The 21,203-nt window shown below is 48.0% G+C and overlaps 2 protein-coding genes across 7 annotated transcripts in view; both read left to right on the top strand.

Moving 5' to 3' along the window:
* The window catches only part of SHMT1 (serine hydroxymethyltransferase 1), a 1,020,383-nt gene that overhangs the window by 264,992 nt on the left and 734,188 nt on the right, over nt 1-21,203 (top strand). The gene's annotated exons all lie outside the window — the stretch shown is intronic.
* ATPAF2 (ATP synthase mitochondrial F1 complex assembly factor 2) lies at nt 30-21,143 on the top strand. 6 transcript variants are annotated; one of them, XM_084861589.1, is made up of 8 exons: nt 34-403; nt 8,623-8,667; nt 8,905-9,050; nt 10,452-10,549; nt 12,520-12,600; nt 17,881-17,993; nt 18,418-18,533; nt 20,497-21,143. In XM_084861589.1, the coding sequence occupies exons 1-8, from the start codon at nt 271-273 to the stop codon at nt 20,632-20,634; spliced, it is 870 nt and encodes a 289-aa protein (XP_084717715.1). In that variant the 5' UTR covers nt 34-270; the 3' UTR covers nt 20,635-21,143. The 6 variants fall into 6 exon arrangements, with proteins under 6 accessions (XP_084717718.1, XP_084717715.1, XP_084717717.1 ...); XM_084861594.1 differs by lacking the exon at nt 34-403 and adding an exon at nt 6,949-6,967; XM_084861590.1 differs by lacking the exon at nt 34-403 and adding an exon at nt 7,731-8,091.

The following is a 21,203-nucleotide window of genomic DNA, read 5'->3' on the forward strand; positions in this document are numbered from 1 at the left end:
GACTTGTAGTATTCCTTAAAAGCGCGGCTCGGAGTGGGTGGGGCCAGGTGCTTTAGCGACGCTGATTGACTAGGGCGTGCGCAGCGGGCGCTCGGGAGTGACGGCGGGTCGCCGGCGACCTGCGGAAGATGGCGGCGTCCAAGGCCGTGTGAGGGCTCTGAGGAGGCGGAGAGCGGTTTCCGAACAGCCAGAGGGTGCAGCTTGGGGATCCTTCCGCTGTTTCCTGCTCTCAGGTTTCGCACCAGCTGTCCCGCCCTGCCCTCCGGCGCGATGTGGAGGAGCTGCCTCTGCCTGCGGCATGGGTGGCGCCGCCTCCTGAACCGACCCCCCGGTGGTCCCACGGCCTCCGTGGGGAAGAGGGCAAGCATCCCGATCCCATTCCGGGCCTACGCTCCCCCGGCGGGTAAGGGAGGCTAGGGCACGTCCCCCTTTGGCCGGGGGCCGAGCGAGCGAAGGTGGGCTGAGAGGTTTGAGGTGCCGGGCGGGGTACGGGGCGGTCGGCCCGGTTACTGACCGGGAGAGTCCCGGCGAGGGCAGGGACCCCGGAGGGTGCAGCACAGCCACACAGCTCTTCAAGGCGGGAGCCGGGAGTTGACCTTGGGCACGTGCGGTTTTCTCAAAGTGTGTGGCCTTCTTCTCTTTAATAAGGAAAGCAGGAGTGATGCATGTTTTCAGACCGGGAAACTCGGGTTCTGTGCCAGGACCACTCCAAGGTCACAGAGCAGCCCCGGAGGTCAGCGGAAGCGGAGGCGGAGGCGGGCGGCACCGTCCCCGCCGCTTTCCCCGCAGGCTCCGGCCCCGCCGGCCCGCACAGCCCTGCGCCTCTGCCGAGGAGGCCATTGCGGCCTCGTGCGGCCTCCACGCCGGCTGAGGAGACCTGGGAGAAGGAGTGACTTTGTCATTGCTTCTAGCGAGAGGTTAGGGCTGAGCCGGAGAGACTCACTTGAGAGAAGAATAGTAACACTCTGCTACATTCGGATAGTTTTTCTGTGCTGAGGGCAGGAGGCCCAGTGATCCTCGAGACAGAGACCTCGGTCCTCACCCGATGATGCTCACTGCCCAGTGCGGAAGGTTGTCACACCCGCGTTAAGCAGTAGCTTAGCCCTGTGGCGCGGGAAGCACAGCACAGGGGGCTGTGCGGACAAAAGCTCCTACTCCCCAATGGGGTGTCTAGAAAGGGTCTTGGGTTATGGAAGAACTTTAACCTGAGAGTTGGTGGATGAGTAGGAGCTGGTGTAGAGGAGGGAAAGGTGGGCAGCTGGAACACATCTGGAGGTGCAGTGGGTGAGGGTGCTGGCACGTGGCTGTGGCGGGGCCCAGGCTGGGGTCTGGCGCTGCTGGACCTCTGAGGTACTGTGTGATCTTTGGCCTCATTTTCTTATGTGAGTTGAAGGACTAGGTTGCCTGTGAGGGTTCTTCGTTTAAACTCCATAACTTTATACACATGTTGGGTACAGTGGGTGCTGAGGTGTCACCTTTCAGGGCCCAGGTGAAGGGAATGGAGGTAGGCCCTGAAGAGCAGTAAAGAGGAAGAAGGAAGGGCATCTGTGATAATTGTGATGTATAATAGCCCTGGCACACAGTTCCTAAAAGCCAGAGAGAATCTTTTGCTAAAATAGTTGGTCTTTTGTCCTCAAGGAGCTCCAGAGTGAGAAAGATGAAAGGAGTGTCTTTCAGCCACACCCGAGTTTATGTCAGTGAGGTGACTTTTAGAAAACCCCTAAGGATGGGGACTGGTTGCCATGGGAACCAACCTTGTGCTAAGGAGATTGAACTTTCAGCCCTACCCTCTGACCTCCAGGGAAGAGGGGCTAGAGATTGACTTGATCATTCATGGCCTGTATGCCTACTTAAGGAAGCTTCCCTAAAACCCCTGAGCCATGGGCTCTGAGTGGTTCGGAGAGCTTCTGGGTGGTGAGCACGCAGAGATGCCGGGGGTGGCATGTCCAGAAAGGGCCTGGAACCTCCTCACCCTCTTCCAGGTACCTTCCCTTTGCATTTCTTCCGTCTGGCCCTTCCCGTTAGATCCTTTTATAATAAACCCCTAATCTGGTAAGTGAGATGCTTTTCGGAGTTTTGTGAGCTGTTCTAGCACTTAATCAAACCCGAGGAGGCATCATTGGGACCTCCAGTTTATAGCCGGTTGGGTTGGTCAGAAGCACAGGACCCTGAAGGGGTGGGGTGGGTGGCGACAGGTTGAGGTGGGCAGTCTTGTGGAACTTAACCATTAACATAGGGGTGTTGAACTCAATCAGAGAAGGGGCTAAAATCTAAAATCCAGCCTAAATCGCGGGCCGAATGGTTTACTGAACAGTCATAAACTGACAATGTCATAAACTGACAGCGGAGTGCAGTGATGACAGCGCGGTGCGGGCCACATTGCAAGGCCTGGCGGGCTGGATTTGGCCCGCGGGCCTTGTGTTTGACACATGTGCATTAACATGTGGAATCAGATACTAACTCCCAGTGGATAATGTTAGAACTTAATTGAACTCTAGGACTCCCAGGTGGTGTTACAGAGCTGGTTGGTGGAAAACCCCACACGTTTGGAATGTCTGTGTGTGTGTGTAAAGGAAAATGAAAGGTGGAGTTCACTTAAGTTGGCAAAAGCAGAGGGTTAATTTAGGTTAATGGATGCCACTTCCCATTATGGTGGTACTTCATCCTTTTTTTTGTGTGTGTGAATTTTTTAATTGATTTGTGAGAAAAAGAGAAAGAGAGAAAGAAATATCAATTTGTTTCCACTTATTTATGCATTCATTGGTTGATTCTTATATGTGCCCTGGCCAGGGACTGAACCCACAACCTTGGCATATTGGGACGACACTGTAACCAAGTAAGCTACCCAGCCAGGGCTCTGTTTCCTTTCTACTGCAGACGTACTAGTTTGGGCTCTTGGAAGTACTTGGCACACGGTAGGTAGTCAACTGCGAAAGAAAATATGAATGAAAGAAGCAATAAAGCACAGTGGGAGTGAGATACGTGAACCAGGCCTATGAGTGATCTACGGAGATTTTGCCAATTGTGTGATTCTGAGAGCGTTTGGAATGGCAGGAGGTTAAATCCAAAAGGGGCCTTGCTGAAGATTTCCGCTGGCAAGTAGATGGTCTTGGCCTCTTAGGAGTGGCCGTGTCATTGAAGTCGGTCAGAAGGAGGGGGTTAAGCAGGGCCGTTGGGTGCTAGACGAGGTGCTGCAGGAAGGAGACCTGTGCCAGGCTGTATCCACTGCGTGGAAGGGAAGGTGTTGTGGAGGGGTAGCCTGTGTGGCTGAATGCAAACACCCAGTGAAGTCAGGTTTAGAAGTCTTGTCTGCTCCCTCTGCAGCTGTCTGTCACCTGGACAGTCATTTAGCTTCTCTGCCCCCTCAGGGGCATCTTTCTCATGGTTGTGGTAGACAGAGGGAGAATCTGTAGATAAGGCATCCAGCCTGCCACCTGTTTTCCTACTAAAGTTTTATTGGCACACAGCTACACTCATTCATTTACATATTGTCTAGGGCTTATTTCACTACAGTAGCAGAGTTGAGTACAACAGAGACCGAATGGCCTGCAAAGACTAAAATATTTGCTATTTGGCTCTTTACAGAAAAAAATTGCCAGCCTCTGCTCTAGATGCTATAACACTTTGGAAAAAGTGTGTTTAGTCATTTAGCCCACTTACATTAATTGCTATGGCAGATATACTCAGTGTGAAGAATTTTATAACAGATTTAGTGAGGTATAATTCACTTATTCACTTATTTATTTTAAATATATATTTTATTGATTTTTTACAGAGAGGAAGGGAGAGGGATAGAAAGTCAGAAACATCAATGAGAGAGAAACATCAATCAGCTGCCTCCTGCACACCCCCCACCGGGGATGTGCCTGCAACCAAGGTACATGCCCTTGACTGGAATCAAACCCGGGACTCTTGAGTCCGCAGGCCGATGCTCTATCCACTGAGCCAAACCGGTTTCGGCTATTGTTCACTTATTTAAAGTGAACAATTACATGGTTTTTAGTAGATTCACAGAATTATGCAACCATCACCACAGTCAATTCTAGAACATTTCTATTTTGTCAAAAAGAAACCCTGTGCCCTTTAGCTATTGCCCTCCCATTGTCCCCTCTAGCTGTAGGCAGCCACTAGTTTCTGTTTTATAGATTCCCCAATTCTGAACATTTTATATAAATGAAATGTGGTCTTTTTTGATTGGCTCCCCCCCCCCCCTTAGAATGTTTTCAAGGTTTATGTAAGTTGAAGCATGTATTAGTACTCTGTTCTTTTTCATTGCTGAGTAATATTCCATCTTATTTATCCATTCACCTATTGATGAGCATTTGTGTTGTTTGCATCTTTTGACTGTCTTGCATAATGTTACTATAAACATTGGTGTACAAATTTTTATATGGGTATATGTTTTCATCCCTCATATATCCAAAATATAATTCTGGGGTCAAATGGTAACTGTTTAACCTTTTGAGGAACTAACACACTGCTTTCCAAGGTGGCTGCACCATTTTACATTTCTACTGGCAGTGCTGGAAAGTCCCAATTTCTTCACATCCTCGCCAGCACTTGTTATTACCTGTCTTTTTTATGATAGCCATCCCAGTTTTGATTTGTATTTCCCTGATGATGAATGATGTTGAGCCTATTTTTTATGTGCTTTTTGGACATTTGTATATTTTCTTTGGAGAAATATCTATTCAGATCCTTTAACCATTTTTAATTGGGTTATTTGTCATTTTATTGTTGAGTTGTAAGAGTTCTTTATATTGTTGACCTGAAAAATTTTGATACCAGAAACAGTTGGTCAGAGCCTCCTCTTCTCCCATTCTGAACGGAGGCCTATCCCTAGAGAGGACTTCAGTTTTAAGGCTTAAGCCCCGCCAGATGGCACTGTTTAAAAAGATAAAGGTGTTAGAAGGCACTTCTGTTCCTGGTGCTCAGCGGGAGCTGCAGCTCTGAGTCTTTACAAAGCAAAGGCTGGCTCGGTAATTGGGGCTAATAGGTCATTTGCTGGCCCATGAGGCCTGGGACAGGAGGAGCAGTGTAGGACCAAGCGACAGAGAAAATGCCTGCTTTTTTATTTTATTTAAAAAAAATTTTTAAATATATTTTATTGATTTTTACAGAGAGGAAGGGAGAGAGACAGAGAGCTAGAAACGTGGATGAGAGAGAAACATTGACCAGCTGCCTCTTGCACACCCCCTACTGGGGATGTGCCCGCAACCAACGTACATGCCCCTGCCTGGAATCGAACCCGGGACCTTTCAGTCCGCAGACCGATGCTCTACCACTGAGCCAAACCGGTTTCAGCTGCCTGCTTTTTTATATGGAGCAAAGCAGCTTCACAGGAACTGGGACCCAGTGGACATTAATGTCCAACTCAGCACTCTTCACAAGAGCGTATTTTCTTATTAAGTTCTCTCTGCTTATATAGCCTGTGTTCTTGTGGTCAGCTTTATAAATTCAGCACTTATTTACATACCCATTTCTCTGTATCTACACGGTCCACAAAATTGTCTCTTAAAAGCCACGGGGTGTGTTTTTGCCACAGAAATAGATGATGTGTAAAGGGAGTGATTCATACTCAAAATAGACCCGAGTTCTGTGTGCTCCTACAAGGTTAGGCTGTTTCTTCCCCTTTAAAGATGGTGTTCCTGGTTTTTATTTATTTATATTTATTTAATAAACCTTTATTGTTCATATTATTATAAAAGTTCCTCATTTGATGGTGTTCCTGTTGCTGTCGGCTAGGCCTGTATTAATGGAGACTATGGGGGTTCATAGGCTTCTAAATGGCCTCATGATTTGTCTTATGGACCCAAGACCTTTGAGTGCCCAGGTGAAGAACCTTTATCTTTTGTCATTGTTGGGGAGCCTGACTCCCGCCAAATTTCCAGATCATATTTGCCTATGAGAAAGCCTTACCTGCCTCCCTCTCTCCTCCTTACTATAACCTACGCCCCTCTGGCACCTGCTGGATAGCTACAGTCTTCGCTGACCCTCTTTCTAGTTCTTCAAAACTCTGTGCTCTCTTGAGGCCCCAGACTGGTGTCAGCTGTTTGCTCTTTTTAGACACCCTCTAAAAATGAACCCATCCATGCAGACTGACTCACTCCTTCCTCTGCAGGTCTCAGATGGAACTGGCTGCCGGGAGCTCTTCCTTTAGCCCACGAGGGGACCGAGCTTCCCCAACGTGTGTCTGTTCCTTGACTTTGGCCATCATGCCCCTTTCTTATTTGGCTGGTTTAGTGTCTGTCTTCCCGCAGGAGAGTTAGTCCCTCTAGGGTGGGGATGAACTTTGAGTCCTGTTGCCAGGACTTACCACACTTCCTAGAAAGGGATTTATGCCAGAGTTTATTTCAAAACTTCCAAGCCTGGAGTTAGCCCTCTACCTGCCACTGCTCCCTTCAGGAGAAGGCCTGTCTGGAGCACCCAACCCGCACATGCGCCCAGCAGCCTTTGAGCTCTTTTTGCCCAGTTATCTCTTGGTTTTCTCCTATTTTGAGCAATTTTGGTTGCCCCTTCCTTGGCCCTGCATCCACCCCACTCCCTTCTAGTTTTTTTCTTCCTCTTAACAGATAAAGAAGTGGGACTGGCCAGGGCAGAGTAGCCAGGAAAAAAAAAGAAAAAAAGAAAAAAAAAGCGACTCTTCCCTTGTGGGAAACCCTGCTGTCCTGGCATCTTTGGATGGTTCAGTCTGTGCTGGTTCAGTCCATTCCTTGGCCCCCAGGTCTCCTGGACCCATTTCCGAGGGCTGTGTGCTGGAATGCTCTCCGTTGACACTTCCTGCTCAGGGAAGGATCCCCAGCCACACCCCAGTGATGAGTCAGAGCTCTCACAGCTCTTCCCACTTCCTGCTTGGCCTGGCTGATGACTTGCTGCCCAGCCAGACATTGGAGAGCACCTGGCTGTCATCTGGATGCCGTGGTCCAGACCACACACACAGGAGCCTCCAGATGCTCGCACCTGCCATGTGAGTGTGACCGCCAGCCTGCACAGTAAGGACATTTACAAGCAGCAGGGTGGGTAAACCTCCTGATGTGTCAGCTGTGAGAGACTCAGAGTTCAGCTGAAGATGGCATATTATGCTGTAATAATGTAGCATCATCTTGGTTGTTAGATCTGATCACTTTAAAAAGAAAATTTAAACTCTATGAAGACACGGATTTTGTTTTATTCACTGTTTTATCCAATGTACCTAGAAATAGTACCTGATAAAAGTTGGCACAAATATATTTTGTGGGAAACCAGTTTGGGTCTTATTAAGTAAGTGCAACCATGGGGCTGTAATTTCCATGTGTAAGCATTAATGATAGCAAGGGAGATTCATGAAAAAAAATGTGCAAAACAAAAATATGTTTGTAGTAAGACCAGATACTTTCTTTCCATCCTCTGTTACATAAACCAAGTTTTTGTTTTCATAGTCTATTTGAATTAATAAAACTTCAACTGAGCTTGGCCAGTGTGGCTCAGTGGTTGAGCATCAATCTATGAACCAGGAGGTCATGGTTCAGTTTCCAGTCAGGGCACATGCCTGGTTGTGGGCTCCAACCCTGGTAGGGGGCTTGCAGGAGGTGGCAAATAGATGATTCTCTCTCATCATTAATGTTTCTGTCTCTCTCTCTTTTTCTCTTCCTCTCTAAAATCAATAAAAATACATTTTTTAAGAATTAAAAGAACTCAAAAAAGCTTTAAAAACTAATGAATCTCCTTTTCCTTTACGTGCTACATAATCATTTTCAATAACTGACTTTGGTCAGACTCTGAAGGCTTTAGGTACCCGATGAATAATATGTGAAAGAACAAACACATGAATGAATGAATGAATGAATGAATGAATGAATGATTTTGTTTATCACAGATGTAAGGACTGGGTTATTGTTTATAATTTCCAAAATGTGACCTATTTGTTCTTTATTAATTGAAGGAATCTGCATAATTCCTTATGCAGCACTATTGTTTTCTAATCCCCCCAGGTGAAAGAGGAGAATGTGTTTATATTTTTACGTAAGATTTTATTCAAGTTATTTTCAGAAGAACAGGACACAGATTTTTCCTTCCTAAAGGAAATGTTTGGAGTTCCTGTTGAATACACAGGCAAGCTGGTAAATTAGGTTAATTAATTAGAATAGGGGACGGAAATGCTCCTGGGATCTCTGCTTACTGCTTGTGCATCTCAGTCATGGATATGCACATCACGTTCACCTGCCTTCCACTCCTGCCTTGGATGGGTCTCTGGCTTTATCACACCTGACACCATCTTTAGATTTGGGCACATTGTGCTGGCACGGGCAGCACTAGTGGGGCTGGTGTGGGAGGAACATGCTTAGAAGTTAAAGCAGAAGGTGCTGGAAAAGTCTTTCGGGTCATACGGTCTGCAGGCTTATGATGCTGCGTGATCAGACTGTCCCTGGGCTGGCGGGGGCTTGACCAGTTGTCCTCCTTTCTCCCTGGAGAGGGAACCACCAGCTTTAATCAGAAGTTGTTGATTATGCTACAGAGTAGGGCAGACCTTGACTAGGGATATGACAATCAAGCCAATCAGCCAGCATTAGCAAGCTGGTCTTGTTGCTTCCTGAGCTCTCTCAACATGATTATAACTGCCTTTTTGAAAAATCTTTCCCACAGAAAGGAAGAGATTCTATCAGAATGTCACCATCACACAGGGTGAAGGTGAGTACCGTATCTGAAATTTTGACTGTCCCCCCCCCCCCCGTTGATGGGTAGAAACATTTTTCATCTCCAGCCAGTTGGGTGGTGAGCTGACCTTCGCACTTCTGTCGCATATGTTTCTGTAAGCCCCCCACGGAGGGACTCGGTTGTTTTTGCTCCAGTTCAGGTAGCTAAATATAGAATGGTCACTTGATTCCACTTAACAGTCCCTGAGAGGTTTTCATTTGATCTTTCAAGGCGGCTTTGAGATAAACCTGGACCACAGGAAGCTGAAAACTCCCCAAGCCAAGCTCTTTACTGTCCCCAGTGAGGCCCTGGCCATCGCAGTGGCCACTGAGTGGGACTCCCAGCAGGACACCATCAAGTTCTACACCATGCATCTGGTAACAAGTTTGCACACCTATACTTTGATGCCTGCTCTTGGCTTTCTAGGCACCTGGCAAAAATCGGGAGATTCCTACCTAAATTACAGTAAAGTCCTTGGGGATGCTGCTGCCTCACTTGCCTCCTCCAATGTGCCAAACATTCCCCCATGGCCTGGCCACCTGCGCTCTCTGCTCAGAGCGCTGTGCTGGCTGGCGGGCTGCTCCTCTGAGCTCAGGCAGATGTGTCCCGCTAACTGCCCAGCTGTGTTACTGTCTGTCATGCAGCTGGCTTGTTCCATCAGCAGCACCGTATAGTGTTTGCATTAGGGTAGCACAGACGGGCAGGACCATGCCTGTCTGACGAGTGTTGTGAATTATGTTGGCAGTCAGTACTGGTAGGGTTCAAGAACCCAAGGGGCAGGTGGGTGTGGTGAGGAATCCCATGGAGCAGCCCCCATTTGCACGGGGTGGCTCACTGAGGCACTGGAGCAGTGAGGAAGAGTCAGCTAGACTGGACTCAGGCCCTGCAGCTTCCAAACCGTAACCTTGGGCAAGTTCCTGCCCCTTTCCGGCCCATTGTCTGCCATCTGTGAGAGGTGGTGATAGTGCCCCCTCGTGGAGTAGTGGTCAGATGGGGTGAGCTGACCGTAGAAAGGCCTGGGTGTGGTCCCTGGCACCTACAGAGAGAGCAGTCAGTCAACACTGGAGTTAGTGCTATCATCCTGTCCCCCTTCAGGACCTTCCCCTCCCTCCCACCATCACCCGGGCTTGGCCTGCATACCAGCACGCTTCCTCAACACCTTCCCAGCCGGCTGTGTGCGGGCTGTGCCTTTGACTGTCTGATGACACAGGGGATGGGCTGCAAGCTAACGGTAGAGTCCCTAACAGCCACTGTCAACAAGGCCAGTCTGGAAAGTAATCCTGTTCTGCTCACTTGTTCCCTGCTTCCTGAGGTGTGAATGGAGCCAGCTGGTGAGTTTTTCAGTCAGATTTGAATTCTAGTAATGCTTATGTGTCTTATTTACTGAATTTGACCTCTCTGGGACTCCATTTCCACATCTCTGAAATGGGTATAATGGTACCTATCCAAAGGGTTGTTGTGAGGATTCAGTGGAATGCAGCAGTCTGGTAGAAGAGTATGAGACCTTGGGAAGTACGCTAATTCTAGGCCTCTGAATATCCGGAGTCCATGAGCTGTCACCCAGTGCTCTGTGGGCACGGAACCCGCTGTGGCAAGCTCTCACTAGATGTGCTGCAGCTGAGGCTTTAGGTCGAGGGCTTTGGCGGGCACTGCTCCTTGCTGGGTGTCGCTGGCTGGTTCTCTCTGATGCTGTGGGTTGGACACGGTGTCCTCGGGAATGCGGTGGTTTTTGCCTGGGCCCAGTGGGTGGTGACAGGGCTCTCTGCCTTTTGTTTCAGACCACATTGTGCAACACGTCTTTAGACAATCCAACGCAACGAAACAAGGACCAGCTGATCCGGGCAGCTGTGAAGTTCCTGGACACAGACACCATCTGGTAATTGACGTTTAGATGAGCATTCTCCTTGGACCTAGTGAGTTCTTTGGGCTGTTTCGCCTCATTTGCCCAGTTATCAGTAGAAGAAGAGGCGATTTTCCTTTATCTCACTGGGCAGGGAGAGCAACTAGCTTGCTCTCAGCTGCTCTGCAAACCCCGAGGAAGGAGAGCTCCTGGCTGGGCACAGCTCTTCTGCAGCCCAGCAGCCATCCCTCGGCTGGAGCAGGTGGTGGGTGGTGGGTGGTGGTGGTGTATGCAGCTCTTGTAGGTTCCAGGACTAAGGGCCACTTGCCAGTCCCCAGCAGGGCCTCTGACCCTAGGCTACCAGATCAGTCTCACGTCAGCATCCTTCCCATTCACTGCTTGTCAGCCTGGATAAGGATGGCCAGATGTTGATATTCAGGAGCTAGCTTCTTCCACTTCTAAATTTCCCCATCCTGTCTATGTTCTTCGTTTTTAATTTAAAGAAAAAATATATATATATATTTTAATAAGAATTGATTCACTCAATTTTAGAGGCCAAGCAGCCTCACAACTTACAAGCTAGAGAATTAAAGCCGATGGCATAATTCAGTTCAGGTCTGAAGGCCTAAAAAATGTATATACCTACACACACACACACACACACACACACACACATTTATTACAAACCGTGACTCACGGACTGTGCAGACTGAGAATCCCTAGGTCTTTAGTGGGTGAACTGGATACTCATGAAAACTGCCATGTATCTGTCTGCGTGCCAGCAGGCTTGAGAACTGGAATGAACCATTTTTAGTCAGTCCGAAGGCAGGGAGAGAACTGTCCCAGTGGAAGGCATCAGACCGAAGGAGTTCCTTCTCTGTGTCCTTCAGCTAATTGGTTAGTGATGCTGAGGGGAGCGGAAGCAGTGCTGAAGCGGCCGAGCTGCATGGTGCCCGCTGGCTGAGTTCTCACGGATGGCATGTGAAGCCAGCAGTAGGCTGAGGGGAGCGCCTCCTGGAGAGGCAGCCAGCAGTGCGAGCTTCGAGTTGCTAGTCAGAAAGTCCCCATATGTGTTCGGGGCCATTTGATTGCAGGGAACAGAAGCTATTCAACTTAGCTCAGGTAAAAGGGTTTTCTTAAAAACCACACAGAGTCCTGATAGGAATGAAGGACAGTTGGTCACCTGGTATGGGAGCTGGGAGATTGGCTACCAGAGTTCCTCCCTGTGCCTTGAGGGGAGTCAGCACACTTGTCTGCTCCTCAGCAGTCCAGCTTTGCTTGCACTCTCATGATTTCTCTGTTCCCCTCTGCTCACACCAGACTGGTTTTCCACAGTGCCCACTTTGGTTCCTGTCCCATGAAGCCTTGCAGCTAAGCTCCCCTCAGCCGACTCCATCTCTTTGTCTCTTATTCAAAACAAGTAGTGTAGCCTGGCATCACGGTGTCAGGCCTCTGTGGCAGCAGCTGCATCTGTAGTCAGGAGGCAGGTGGGCTCATGAAGTCCAAATCGGCAACTTGGTCTGGCCAGGAATACACTCTCTTGGAAGGGCTGCAGGGAGGTAGGGATGCAGCGACAGGTCCAGGTAGCATTCACGGTCAGCCTCCTAGGACTGAGTGGATCTGAGGGTACGATATTAGTGTTTAGAATAATACTAACATAGTGCAGCCAATCTTGACCCGTCAAATAATCAGGGACATTTAGGACAGTGGTTGTGAAACTCAGGCTCACATTAGAATCCCCTAGAGGGCTTGTTAAAACACCTCCAGAGGTTCTGCTTTCTGAAGGTATGGGGTGGGGCCTGAGATTTGCTCTTAAGTTCCCAGATGGTGCTCTGCTACTGGCCCTAAGGCCTCCCTTTGAGAACTACTGCTTTAGGAGAAAGATTTGTGGGGCCGGGGCAGTGGTGAAGTTCTCTTTGCTGTTGTTTTCTGTGTTTTTCTGTTGTCTGTCACTGAATGAAGGAATTGTGCTTTTTATTAATGAAGGTGATTTTGCAATGAATTAGCTACAGGGTGGAAGAGCCAGAGACATTAGTGGAACTTCAGAAGAACGAATGGGACCCAATCCTAGAATGGGCTGAGAAGAGGTAAGACATGCAACCCCGTTTGCTGGGCAGGCTCTTAGGCCAGGGGCCATGCTGGATAAAGCAGTCCTTAGCTGGTAGATTTCCTGGGTCCAGAGCACCCTTAGGATTTGGCACCCTCAGATCATCAGGACGGGCCACCTTGGAAAAACTGTTCCTCACATTTGTCTCAGCCACCATGCACCAAGTAGGCATTGTGCCAACTATAGGTATGGGGCCCCAGCTCTGCCATGATTGTCTGTGTGGTCTTGAGTTAGGACTTGATCTCCCTAAGCGTTAGCTTCTTTGTGTGTGGGGTTTTTAAATCCCTACCTCTTAGGGTATTGTGAGGACTAAATGAAGTGATGGTTAGCATCCTTTTTGGCACACAGTAAGTGCTACATCCCGGCAGTTATCCTCTTTACTGTTGTCACAATTGGTACACTATTAAAATAAATCAGAAAACGATTTATATGATATTAACTCACAGAGAAAAGTTTGAACAGCATCCTACAAAATTATAGGTAACATTTATCCTGTGGATATAAGGTGTCCAGGAATTGATGCTTTCTTAGCAAGAAGATTCTTTTGTGCAAATTGAATAGATTATTGATGTGGTGGCAAATTCAGTTTCATTCCAAGGGGACTTTGTAAGGGCTACTACCTTGGTACTATCTTGACCCCACAGTATTTCGTAAGCTTATATGGAGTAGTTTTTGGCATAGCTTCCCGCTTCCTCTTCCCCACAAAAGTGATGTCTGTCAGTCAGTCTGTGTCATTTGTACACATTTTTTGAGTGCCCACTATGTCCCAGGCATCCTTGGTTTCTATAGTGAAAGGCATGGATCAAGTAAAATGTAACAAATATAGTACTGTTTAAGAACTATGAGGATACAATGTCATTTTAGTGTCTGATGAAATACAAGAATATTTAGGTACTTGGAAATCTTTGTTATTATACAAAATTGTTAGCTTTTTTTTTTTTAGATTTCTTGTTAATAATTTACAGAAAAATTGGGCCATTTGCTATGCTCCATTTGTACTGTTAGAAATTCAGAAAGAATATTTCTAAACCAGTGGGGAAAATCAGTGATATGTGAAAGTAAATACGGCTTCCGGTCAAATGGCGGAGTAGGTAAATGTGGTACTTGCATCTTCCTATGACCACATCAAAATGAAAACTAAACTGAAGAACAACTATTGTTGAAAACTACCTGATATTTAGCTGAACAGATGTTCCCTAACTAAGGATACACACAAGAAGCCACATAAGACTGGTAGGAGTGGTGGAGATGCAGGACAAGTAGGTCCCACACCCACATGTGGTGGTTAAATATCAGGAGGGATATCTCAGCTATGGAGGTTCCCCCTCAAGAGAGATGGATCCCAACCCTACAACTTGCTTCCCAGTCCATGGTTCTAGTGCATGGAAGAGAAGCCCCCATAACCTCTAGCTGGGAAAACCAGCAGGAATTGTGGGTGAGTGAGGGAAGTCCCAGGTGTTCCTCTTAAAGGGCCTGTGCACAGACTTATTAGCTCTGAGCTCCAGTTAGGGTAGCAGCTCTAAAAGCAGTTCTCAGTGAGAACTTTAACAGAGAGATAGAAAACATAAAAAAGGACCAGTCAGAAATGAAGAATTACATAACTGAAATGAGGAATACACTAGAAGGAATCAACAGTAGAGTAGATGAAGCAGAGGATTGAATCAGCGATTTGAAATATAAGGTAGGAGAAAACACCCCATTAGAACAGCAAAAAGAAAAATGAATTAAAAAAAAAAAATGAGGATAGTTTAAGGGGCTTCTGAGTCAACATCAAACGTACCAACATTCACTTCATGAGGGTGCCAAAAGGAGCAGAAAGAAAGCAAGGAATTGAAAACCTGTTTAAAAAAATAGTGACAGAAAATTTCCCTAACTGGTGAAAGAAAAAGATACACAAATTCAGGAAGCACAGAGAGTCCCAAACAAGATGAACTTAAGGAGAGCCACACCAAGACACGATAATTAAAATACCAAAGGTTAAAGACAGAATTTTAAAAGCAGCAAGAGAAAAACAGTTACCTACAAGGGAGTTCTCAAGACTTTCAGTTGATTTCTCAACAAAAACTTTGCAGGCCTGAAGAGATTGGCATGAAATATTTAAAGTGATGAAAAGCAAGGACCTACAACCAAAATTACCCAGAAAAGCTCTCATGTAGAATTGAAATTCAGGTAAAGAGTTTCCCAGATAAGAAAAAAGCTAAAGGAGTTCATTACCACCAAACCAAAATTACAAGTAATGTTAAAGGATCTTCTTTAAGAAGAAAAAAAAAAGAATATGAATAACAAAATGGCAATAAATATATATCTACACTAATAAAAGAGAAACATGCAAATTAACCATCACTCTGCTACCCCAAGCCATGCCCACCAGCCAATCAGGAGTGAGTATGTGAATTAACCCAACCAAGATGGCAGCTGGCCACAGAGCTTGAGCAAGTAGGAGGCTTGAGTTTTCCCCAGTAATGGAGGAAGCTAAGCTTCCTGGCTGGACCTGGCCTCCACTCAAGGCTACAAGGTTTCAATTATAGAAGATAAATAAATCCTAGATACTTGCTTCCAGCTGGCCCTTTGCTCAAGGAGGCACTGAAAAAAAAGAAAAGAAAAAAGGAGGGGCTGGGACCTTGGGTCACCGGGGGGTGATCAGGCCAGGATGGGATGGCAGGGGCCCTTGGGGGTAAGCAGACCAGCAGGGGGGCCAGTTGCGGGTGAGCAGGACAGCAGTCGGGGTGGGGGGGGGCAATTTATTTATTTTTTATTTTTATTTTTAAATATATTTTATTGATTTTTCACAGAGAGGAAGGTAGAGGGATAAAGAGCTAGAAACATCGATGAGAGAGAAACATCGACCAGCTGCCTCCTGCACACTCCCTACTGGGGATGTGCCTGCAGCCAATGTATATGCCCTTGACCGGAATCGAACCTGGGACCTTTCAGTCCACAGACCGACGCTCTATCCACTGAGCCAAACTGGTTTCGGCAGGGGGGGCAATTTAGAGTGAACAGGCCAGCAGGGGGACAGTTGGGGGTGAGCAGGCCGGTGGGGAGGCTAAGTAGGGGCGAGCAGGCCAACAGGGGGTCGGTCAGTTGGGCGTGAGAAGGCCAGCAGGCAGAGTGGTTAGTGGCAATCAGGCAGGCAGGCAGGTGAGCTGTTGGAGCCAGCAGGTCCCGGATTGTGAGAGGGATGTCAAACTGCCGGTTTAGGCCCAATCCCTGTAAACTGGCAGAACATCTTTTGAGGGGGTCCCAGATTGCAGAGGGTGCAGGCTGGGCTGAGGGACCCCCTCATGCTCGAATTTCGTGCACCGGGCTGCGAGTCTATTAATAATTACTTTAAATGCAAATGGATTAAATAACCCAATCAAAAGACACAGAATGCCTGAATGGATATGAAAGCAAACATATATATATGCTATCTACAAGAGACTCACTTCTGATAAAAAGATACATACAGACTGCAATAAAGGGATGGGAAAGTTATTCATGAAAATGGAAACAAACAAAAGCTAGAATAGCAATACTTATACGAGACAAAATAGACATTAAAACAAAGGCTACAACAAGAAATAAAGACTTAGCCGAAACTGGTTTGGCTCAGTGGATAGAGCGTCGGCCTGAAAGGTCCCAGGTTTGATTCCGATCAAGGGTATGTACCTTGGTTGTGGGCACATCCCCGGTAGGAGGTGTGCAGGAGGCAGCTGATTGATGATTCTCTCTCATCGATGTTTCTAACTCTATCTCTCTCCCTTCCTCTCTGTAAAAAAAAAAATCAATAAATTTTTTTTTTTTTTTTTTAAAAAGACCCTGCAATTCCACTTCTGGGTATTTATCTGAAGAAACCCAAAGACATATGTGTCTATATGTTCATTGCATTATTTACAGTAGCTAAGATATGAAAGCAACATAAGGTGCTTCCATCAAAAGACAAATAGATAAAGAAGATATGGTACATATATACAGTGAAATATTAGCCATAAAAAAGAATGAAACCTTACCATTTATGACAACATGGATGGACATACAGGACATGTGCTCAGAGAAAGACACATACCATATGATTTCACTTATATGTAGAATGTAAACAACAAAATAAAAAGACTTACAGAGAAAATTTTGATAGTTGTCAAAGGGCTGAAGGCTATGTGAAAAAGGTGAAGGGACTAAGAAGCACAAAATATTGCTCTCTGGCTGGTGTGGTTCAGTGGTTAGAATGTTGGCCCATGCACTGAAGAGTTGTGGGTTTGATTCCTGGTCAAGGGTTACAGGTTTAATCCCCGGGCCCAATTGGGGCTTGTGTGGAAGGCAACCAATCGATGTTCTCACATCCATGTTTTTTTTCTCCCCCCCCTCTCCCCTGTCTTTCCTTTTTAAAAGAGCAATGGAAAAATATTCTCAGGTGAGGATTTAAAAAAAAACACACACAAATTGGTAATTACATAAAAGTCACGGGGATGTAAAATATAGCATAGGGAATAGGGAATGTAGTCAATATTTTTGTAAATACTATGTATGGTGCCAGATGAGTACTAAATTGCTTTTTTTCCATTATGTTTCTCCTGTATTTTATGTAGTTATGATTGTTTTTGAAAATACATCATTCTTGAAGCCAGCTCATATCCCATGCAAAAAACAATGCCTTGTATATAGTTCAGGCTTAATAAATATTTGATAAAATGATTGAATAATATAGGACATACACAGGTGTTATTGTAAGGAAAACAATATTTGAAAGAAATTATTTATGAGCTCAATGTGAAAATTGTTTCTTAAAAAATTTAAAAAGCAGGTAGCCCATGTTTTTGATCCTAGGCAAAGAGAATTCCCTCCTGGCACAACTTGCATACCTGTGCCTCCATTCGGGATAATTACTTCTTTAAAAAATGTATTTTATCTTATTGATTTCAGAGAGAGGAAGGGAGAGGGAGAGAAACAGAATGATCAGCCGCTGCCTCCTGCGCGCCCCCCTCTGGGAATTGAGTCCGCAACCCGGCATGTGCCCTGACTGGGAATTGGACTGTGTCCTGGGTCCGTGCTCCTGGAAGGGTGTGAGCCTGCTGTCCCCTGACAGGGCAGTTTCTTGATCTTCGGGCTTTGCTCATGATACTAGGTCAGGAGGTCACTGACCACCGTGGTAGTTGCTCCCAGAATCCTCGAGGTCGACTTCTTCACTACTTGCCCTGGAGGGGTGCACACCTGCTGAGCAGTTAGGGCTTTGCTTCTGGGCAAAGCTGAGGTGCACAGCAACCAAAGCCTTTCCTTTCAGGTACGGTGTGGAGATTGGCTCCTCCACCAGCATCATGGGGCCCAGCATCCCCACCAGGACTCGGGAGGTGCTCGTCAGCCACCTGGCATCTTACAACATGTGGGCCCTACAAGGTATGCAGGCATTTCCTAGGCCTGGGGTGTGGAGGGATTGGCATGGGTGTCCGTAGCCCGAGAATCACAGAAGCATGCTGTGGGGTGGGTCTGCTGCTCATTTTGCTCAGTTTGAGGGGACAGCAGGCTCACACCCTTCTAGGAGAAGGTTGGCTTTCTCCAGAAGTTCAAGTCTCATCGGCCCATCCATGAACCAGTCACTGGGCAGGGCTGGAATGGTTCCAGTCATGTGCCCACCCCAGGCAGGAGCAGAGGAGGACTCTCCCCTCATGGAGGAGGAGGAGGGATCTGGGGCCCGTCAATAAGCCCTGTGACTCATCTCCCCCACCTCTAGGGTGTAGGGACTCACAAGGAGTAGGTCTAGCCACTGCTTTGTTTCAGGGTGGCGGTGTCCTGGGTCCTGACTTGGCTTATGTCCCTGCAGGGATTGAATTTGTCGTGACCCAACTCAAGTCTGTGATGCTGACCTTGGGCCTGATGGACCTGCATCTGACAGTGGAGCAGGCCGTGCTGCTGTCCCGCCTGGAGGAGGAATACCAGGTGAGGTTTGCAGCACCTTAAGTCCCCACCTCACCCTCCAGATTCAGACTACCTGGGGTTCGGGGGTAACCCATCTATTTTATTACTTTCGCATAAATAACAGAAACTGCAACAGCATCGAGCTCAGCTCTCCCTCATTGCCTCAACCCCTCTCCCAAACAGCCTGATCACGTGGGGGCTGTTGTTATGCCCATTTACACAGGAGGAAACCGAGGCACAGGCCAAATCCTCAGAAAATGCTGGAGCCAGGTGACTCCAGGTCCAGGCCTTCACCCCCCACCCAGCACGTGGCAAATCAAGATCCTTTGCACCTGGCACACCTGAAAATGGTCCGTTAAAATGGCTGGAGCCACAGGGTTGCTCTTGGAGACAGCCTCTGTGCCCTGACATCCATGCAGGGCATACAAAGCGAGCTGCTGCTGTGCACAGGCGGATGGAGTGCTGATGTAGGGTCTGTTCTGCTGTCATTTGCTTTTTAATTTTTAATTTTTTATTTTCAGAAAGGAAAGAACAGGGACAGAGGGAGAGAAACACTGATGAGAAAGCATTAATTAGCTGCCTCTTGTACACCCCCTACTGAGGATTGAGCCCACAACTTGGACATGTGTGCCCCAACTGGGAATCGAACCAGCAACCCCTTGGTTCACAGGAGGACACTCAACCAACTGAGTCACACTCACCAGGGCTGAATTATCATTTTTAAATCCTCCCCCGAGGACATGTGCACTGATTTTAGAGGAGGGAGATTGACATAGATGTGACAGAACATCAGTTGGTTGCCTTCCGTACGTGTCCTGACCAGGGATCAACCCTGATACGCTGCTGTGCAAAAATGATGCTCTAACCACTGGACACACCAGCTGAGCAGGGTTTGCATTTTTTTAAACTGAGAATTATGACAGTCTGCAATCTTTGTTGTTATTTCTCAAACTTCCTAAGGTTAATCGTTATTAGAAATCAGCCCATAGCATGATGAGCCCCTTTTATAATGGCAGTATTGCCCAAGTTCTTCTGTCACCTCTCCAGAAAAAGGCCTGGGGAAACTATCACAAAAGAGGCTAGCTGTCCTCTGAGTGTTAGAAGCAATTATGGGGTAGAGAGACAACCTATGAGGGTGAAACTGGGCAGGCTCTGAGAGAGAGGGAGCCAGGAAACCTGGTTTCTGGTCTGGGCTCTGCTTTTGATGGTGGGACCAAGCCAGGCTGCTGTTTTCTGAACTTCAGGTTTGAACAAAATGGGAGCCACCTGGATTGTGTGCGCGTGCTCCCTGAAAGGAGAGCGTGCTCTTCAGGTGGCTAATCACACTTGTCCAGGTGAGACGAGGAGCCCAGAGGTGCGAGAGCTGCTGTGGCAGGCTGACTCAGCTCCGAGCAGGTGGGCGGCTGGGCCGGCTTCCTGGGCTGGGCCAGGAGGAGTCAGCAGGGCGAGGACAGCTCCGCTGACATGTGGACAGCCACGTGTCCGGTTTCTTCTATGTCCGGTGTCCAGGCTTAGAGTCTGGAGAGAGTCTGCAGCCCTGCCCTAGCAGTCACAGATGAAGTGCCGAGTGGCCGTGGCTGATGTTTTCTATCCCACTCGCGGGCCACCTGGTGAGGCAGCGCAGGGGAGGATGGCATCTGTAGGTTGCCTGTGCCGGCCTCCTTGTGGGAAGACGTGTGAGAGAGGGATGGCACACAGGTGGGCCTCAGGGAAGATGTGGTTTTGGTGCCTGGCCTGCCTAGTAGTGAGTGCCTGCTGTCCCTGAGCCTGGACTGCACCCTCCTAGACCATCCACACCGCGTGGAAGGCGGAGCCTGCTCTGGCCACCTGTGTGCGCTTCCCACAGCCTCCCCAACACGTGTGTCTTGCCTGTTCGGAGTTGGGAGCCTGTGGCCCTCAGTCCGGCTGAAGGGGTGGTATGTGGCTCAGGCCTGCAGCGGCTGGGCACTAAGCTGCTCACTAACATCCCTTGTCCTTCCCTCAGATCCAGAAGTGGGGCCACGTGGAATGGGCCCATGACTATGAGCTGCGGGAGCTCCGGGCACGCACGGCTGCCGGTGTCCTCTTTATCCACCTCTGCTCCGAGAGCACCACGGTCAAGCACAAGCTCCTGCAGGAGTGAGGCCGGCGGTGCGCGTGGCATGCCGGGACAGGCTGCGAGCCCCGGCTCCCAAGCCAGCAGACGTGGCCTGGCTCCACACGGTGTCGACCTGAGGGCCTGAGACACTGTGGTGGTCTGGTCAGCTTGAGTCCACCCAGGGCCCCTGCCTATCCAGCAAGGGGATCAGGTGTACGAGTGGCTTTCTCCACCCTGACTGCGTTACCTACTGCTCCACCCGGGAGAGACGCTGAGCCCTGTTTTCGTTGGCGCCTCCACGTACCCTCCTCTCCTTGTTACACTGGGTCTCACCTAGACCCCCAGCAGTTTGGTGCCTGCCGCCTCTTGTCAGGCCGTCAGCAAATACCTCCATGAACTCTGTGTCTCTGTGGGGCCCTCGACCCTCAGCCCAAAAGCTTTCTTCCCCCAGGTGTTTAGTCAAACGATCTTTGGAAAGTGTGTCCTTTTTGGTCTAAGCTGATTGTTTCTACTGTTTCAGGAAAAAAGTAATAATTTACTCTTGAAAGAAGAAATGCCCATTATTTCTGGACTGAAAGCCCCAGTGGCCTGGGCAGGGCACCCTGATGAGCACG

The sequence above is a fragment of the Pipistrellus hanaki genome (assembly GCF_964339955.1).
Source record: "Pipistrellus hanaki genome assembly, chromosome: 16".
In the NCBI taxonomy this organism is placed as follows: Eukaryota; Metazoa; Chordata; class Mammalia; order Chiroptera; family Vespertilionidae; genus Pipistrellus; species Pipistrellus hanaki.

Excerpts from the sequence above, each read along its gene's own strand:
- ATPAF2 (XM_084861589.1), top strand. The coding sequence starts at position 271 with ATGTGGAGGAGCTGCCTCTGCCTGCGGCATGGGTGGCGCCGCCTCCTG. Across the intron at positions 404-8,622 it reads GGCCTACGCTCCCCCGGCGG|AAAGGAAGAGATTCTATCAG; the intron begins GTAAGGGAGGCT and ends TCTTTCCCACAG. Across the intron at positions 10,550-12,519 it reads CTGGACACAGACACCATCTG|CTACAGGGTGGAAGAGCCAG; the intron begins GTAATTGACGTT and ends GCAATGAATTAG.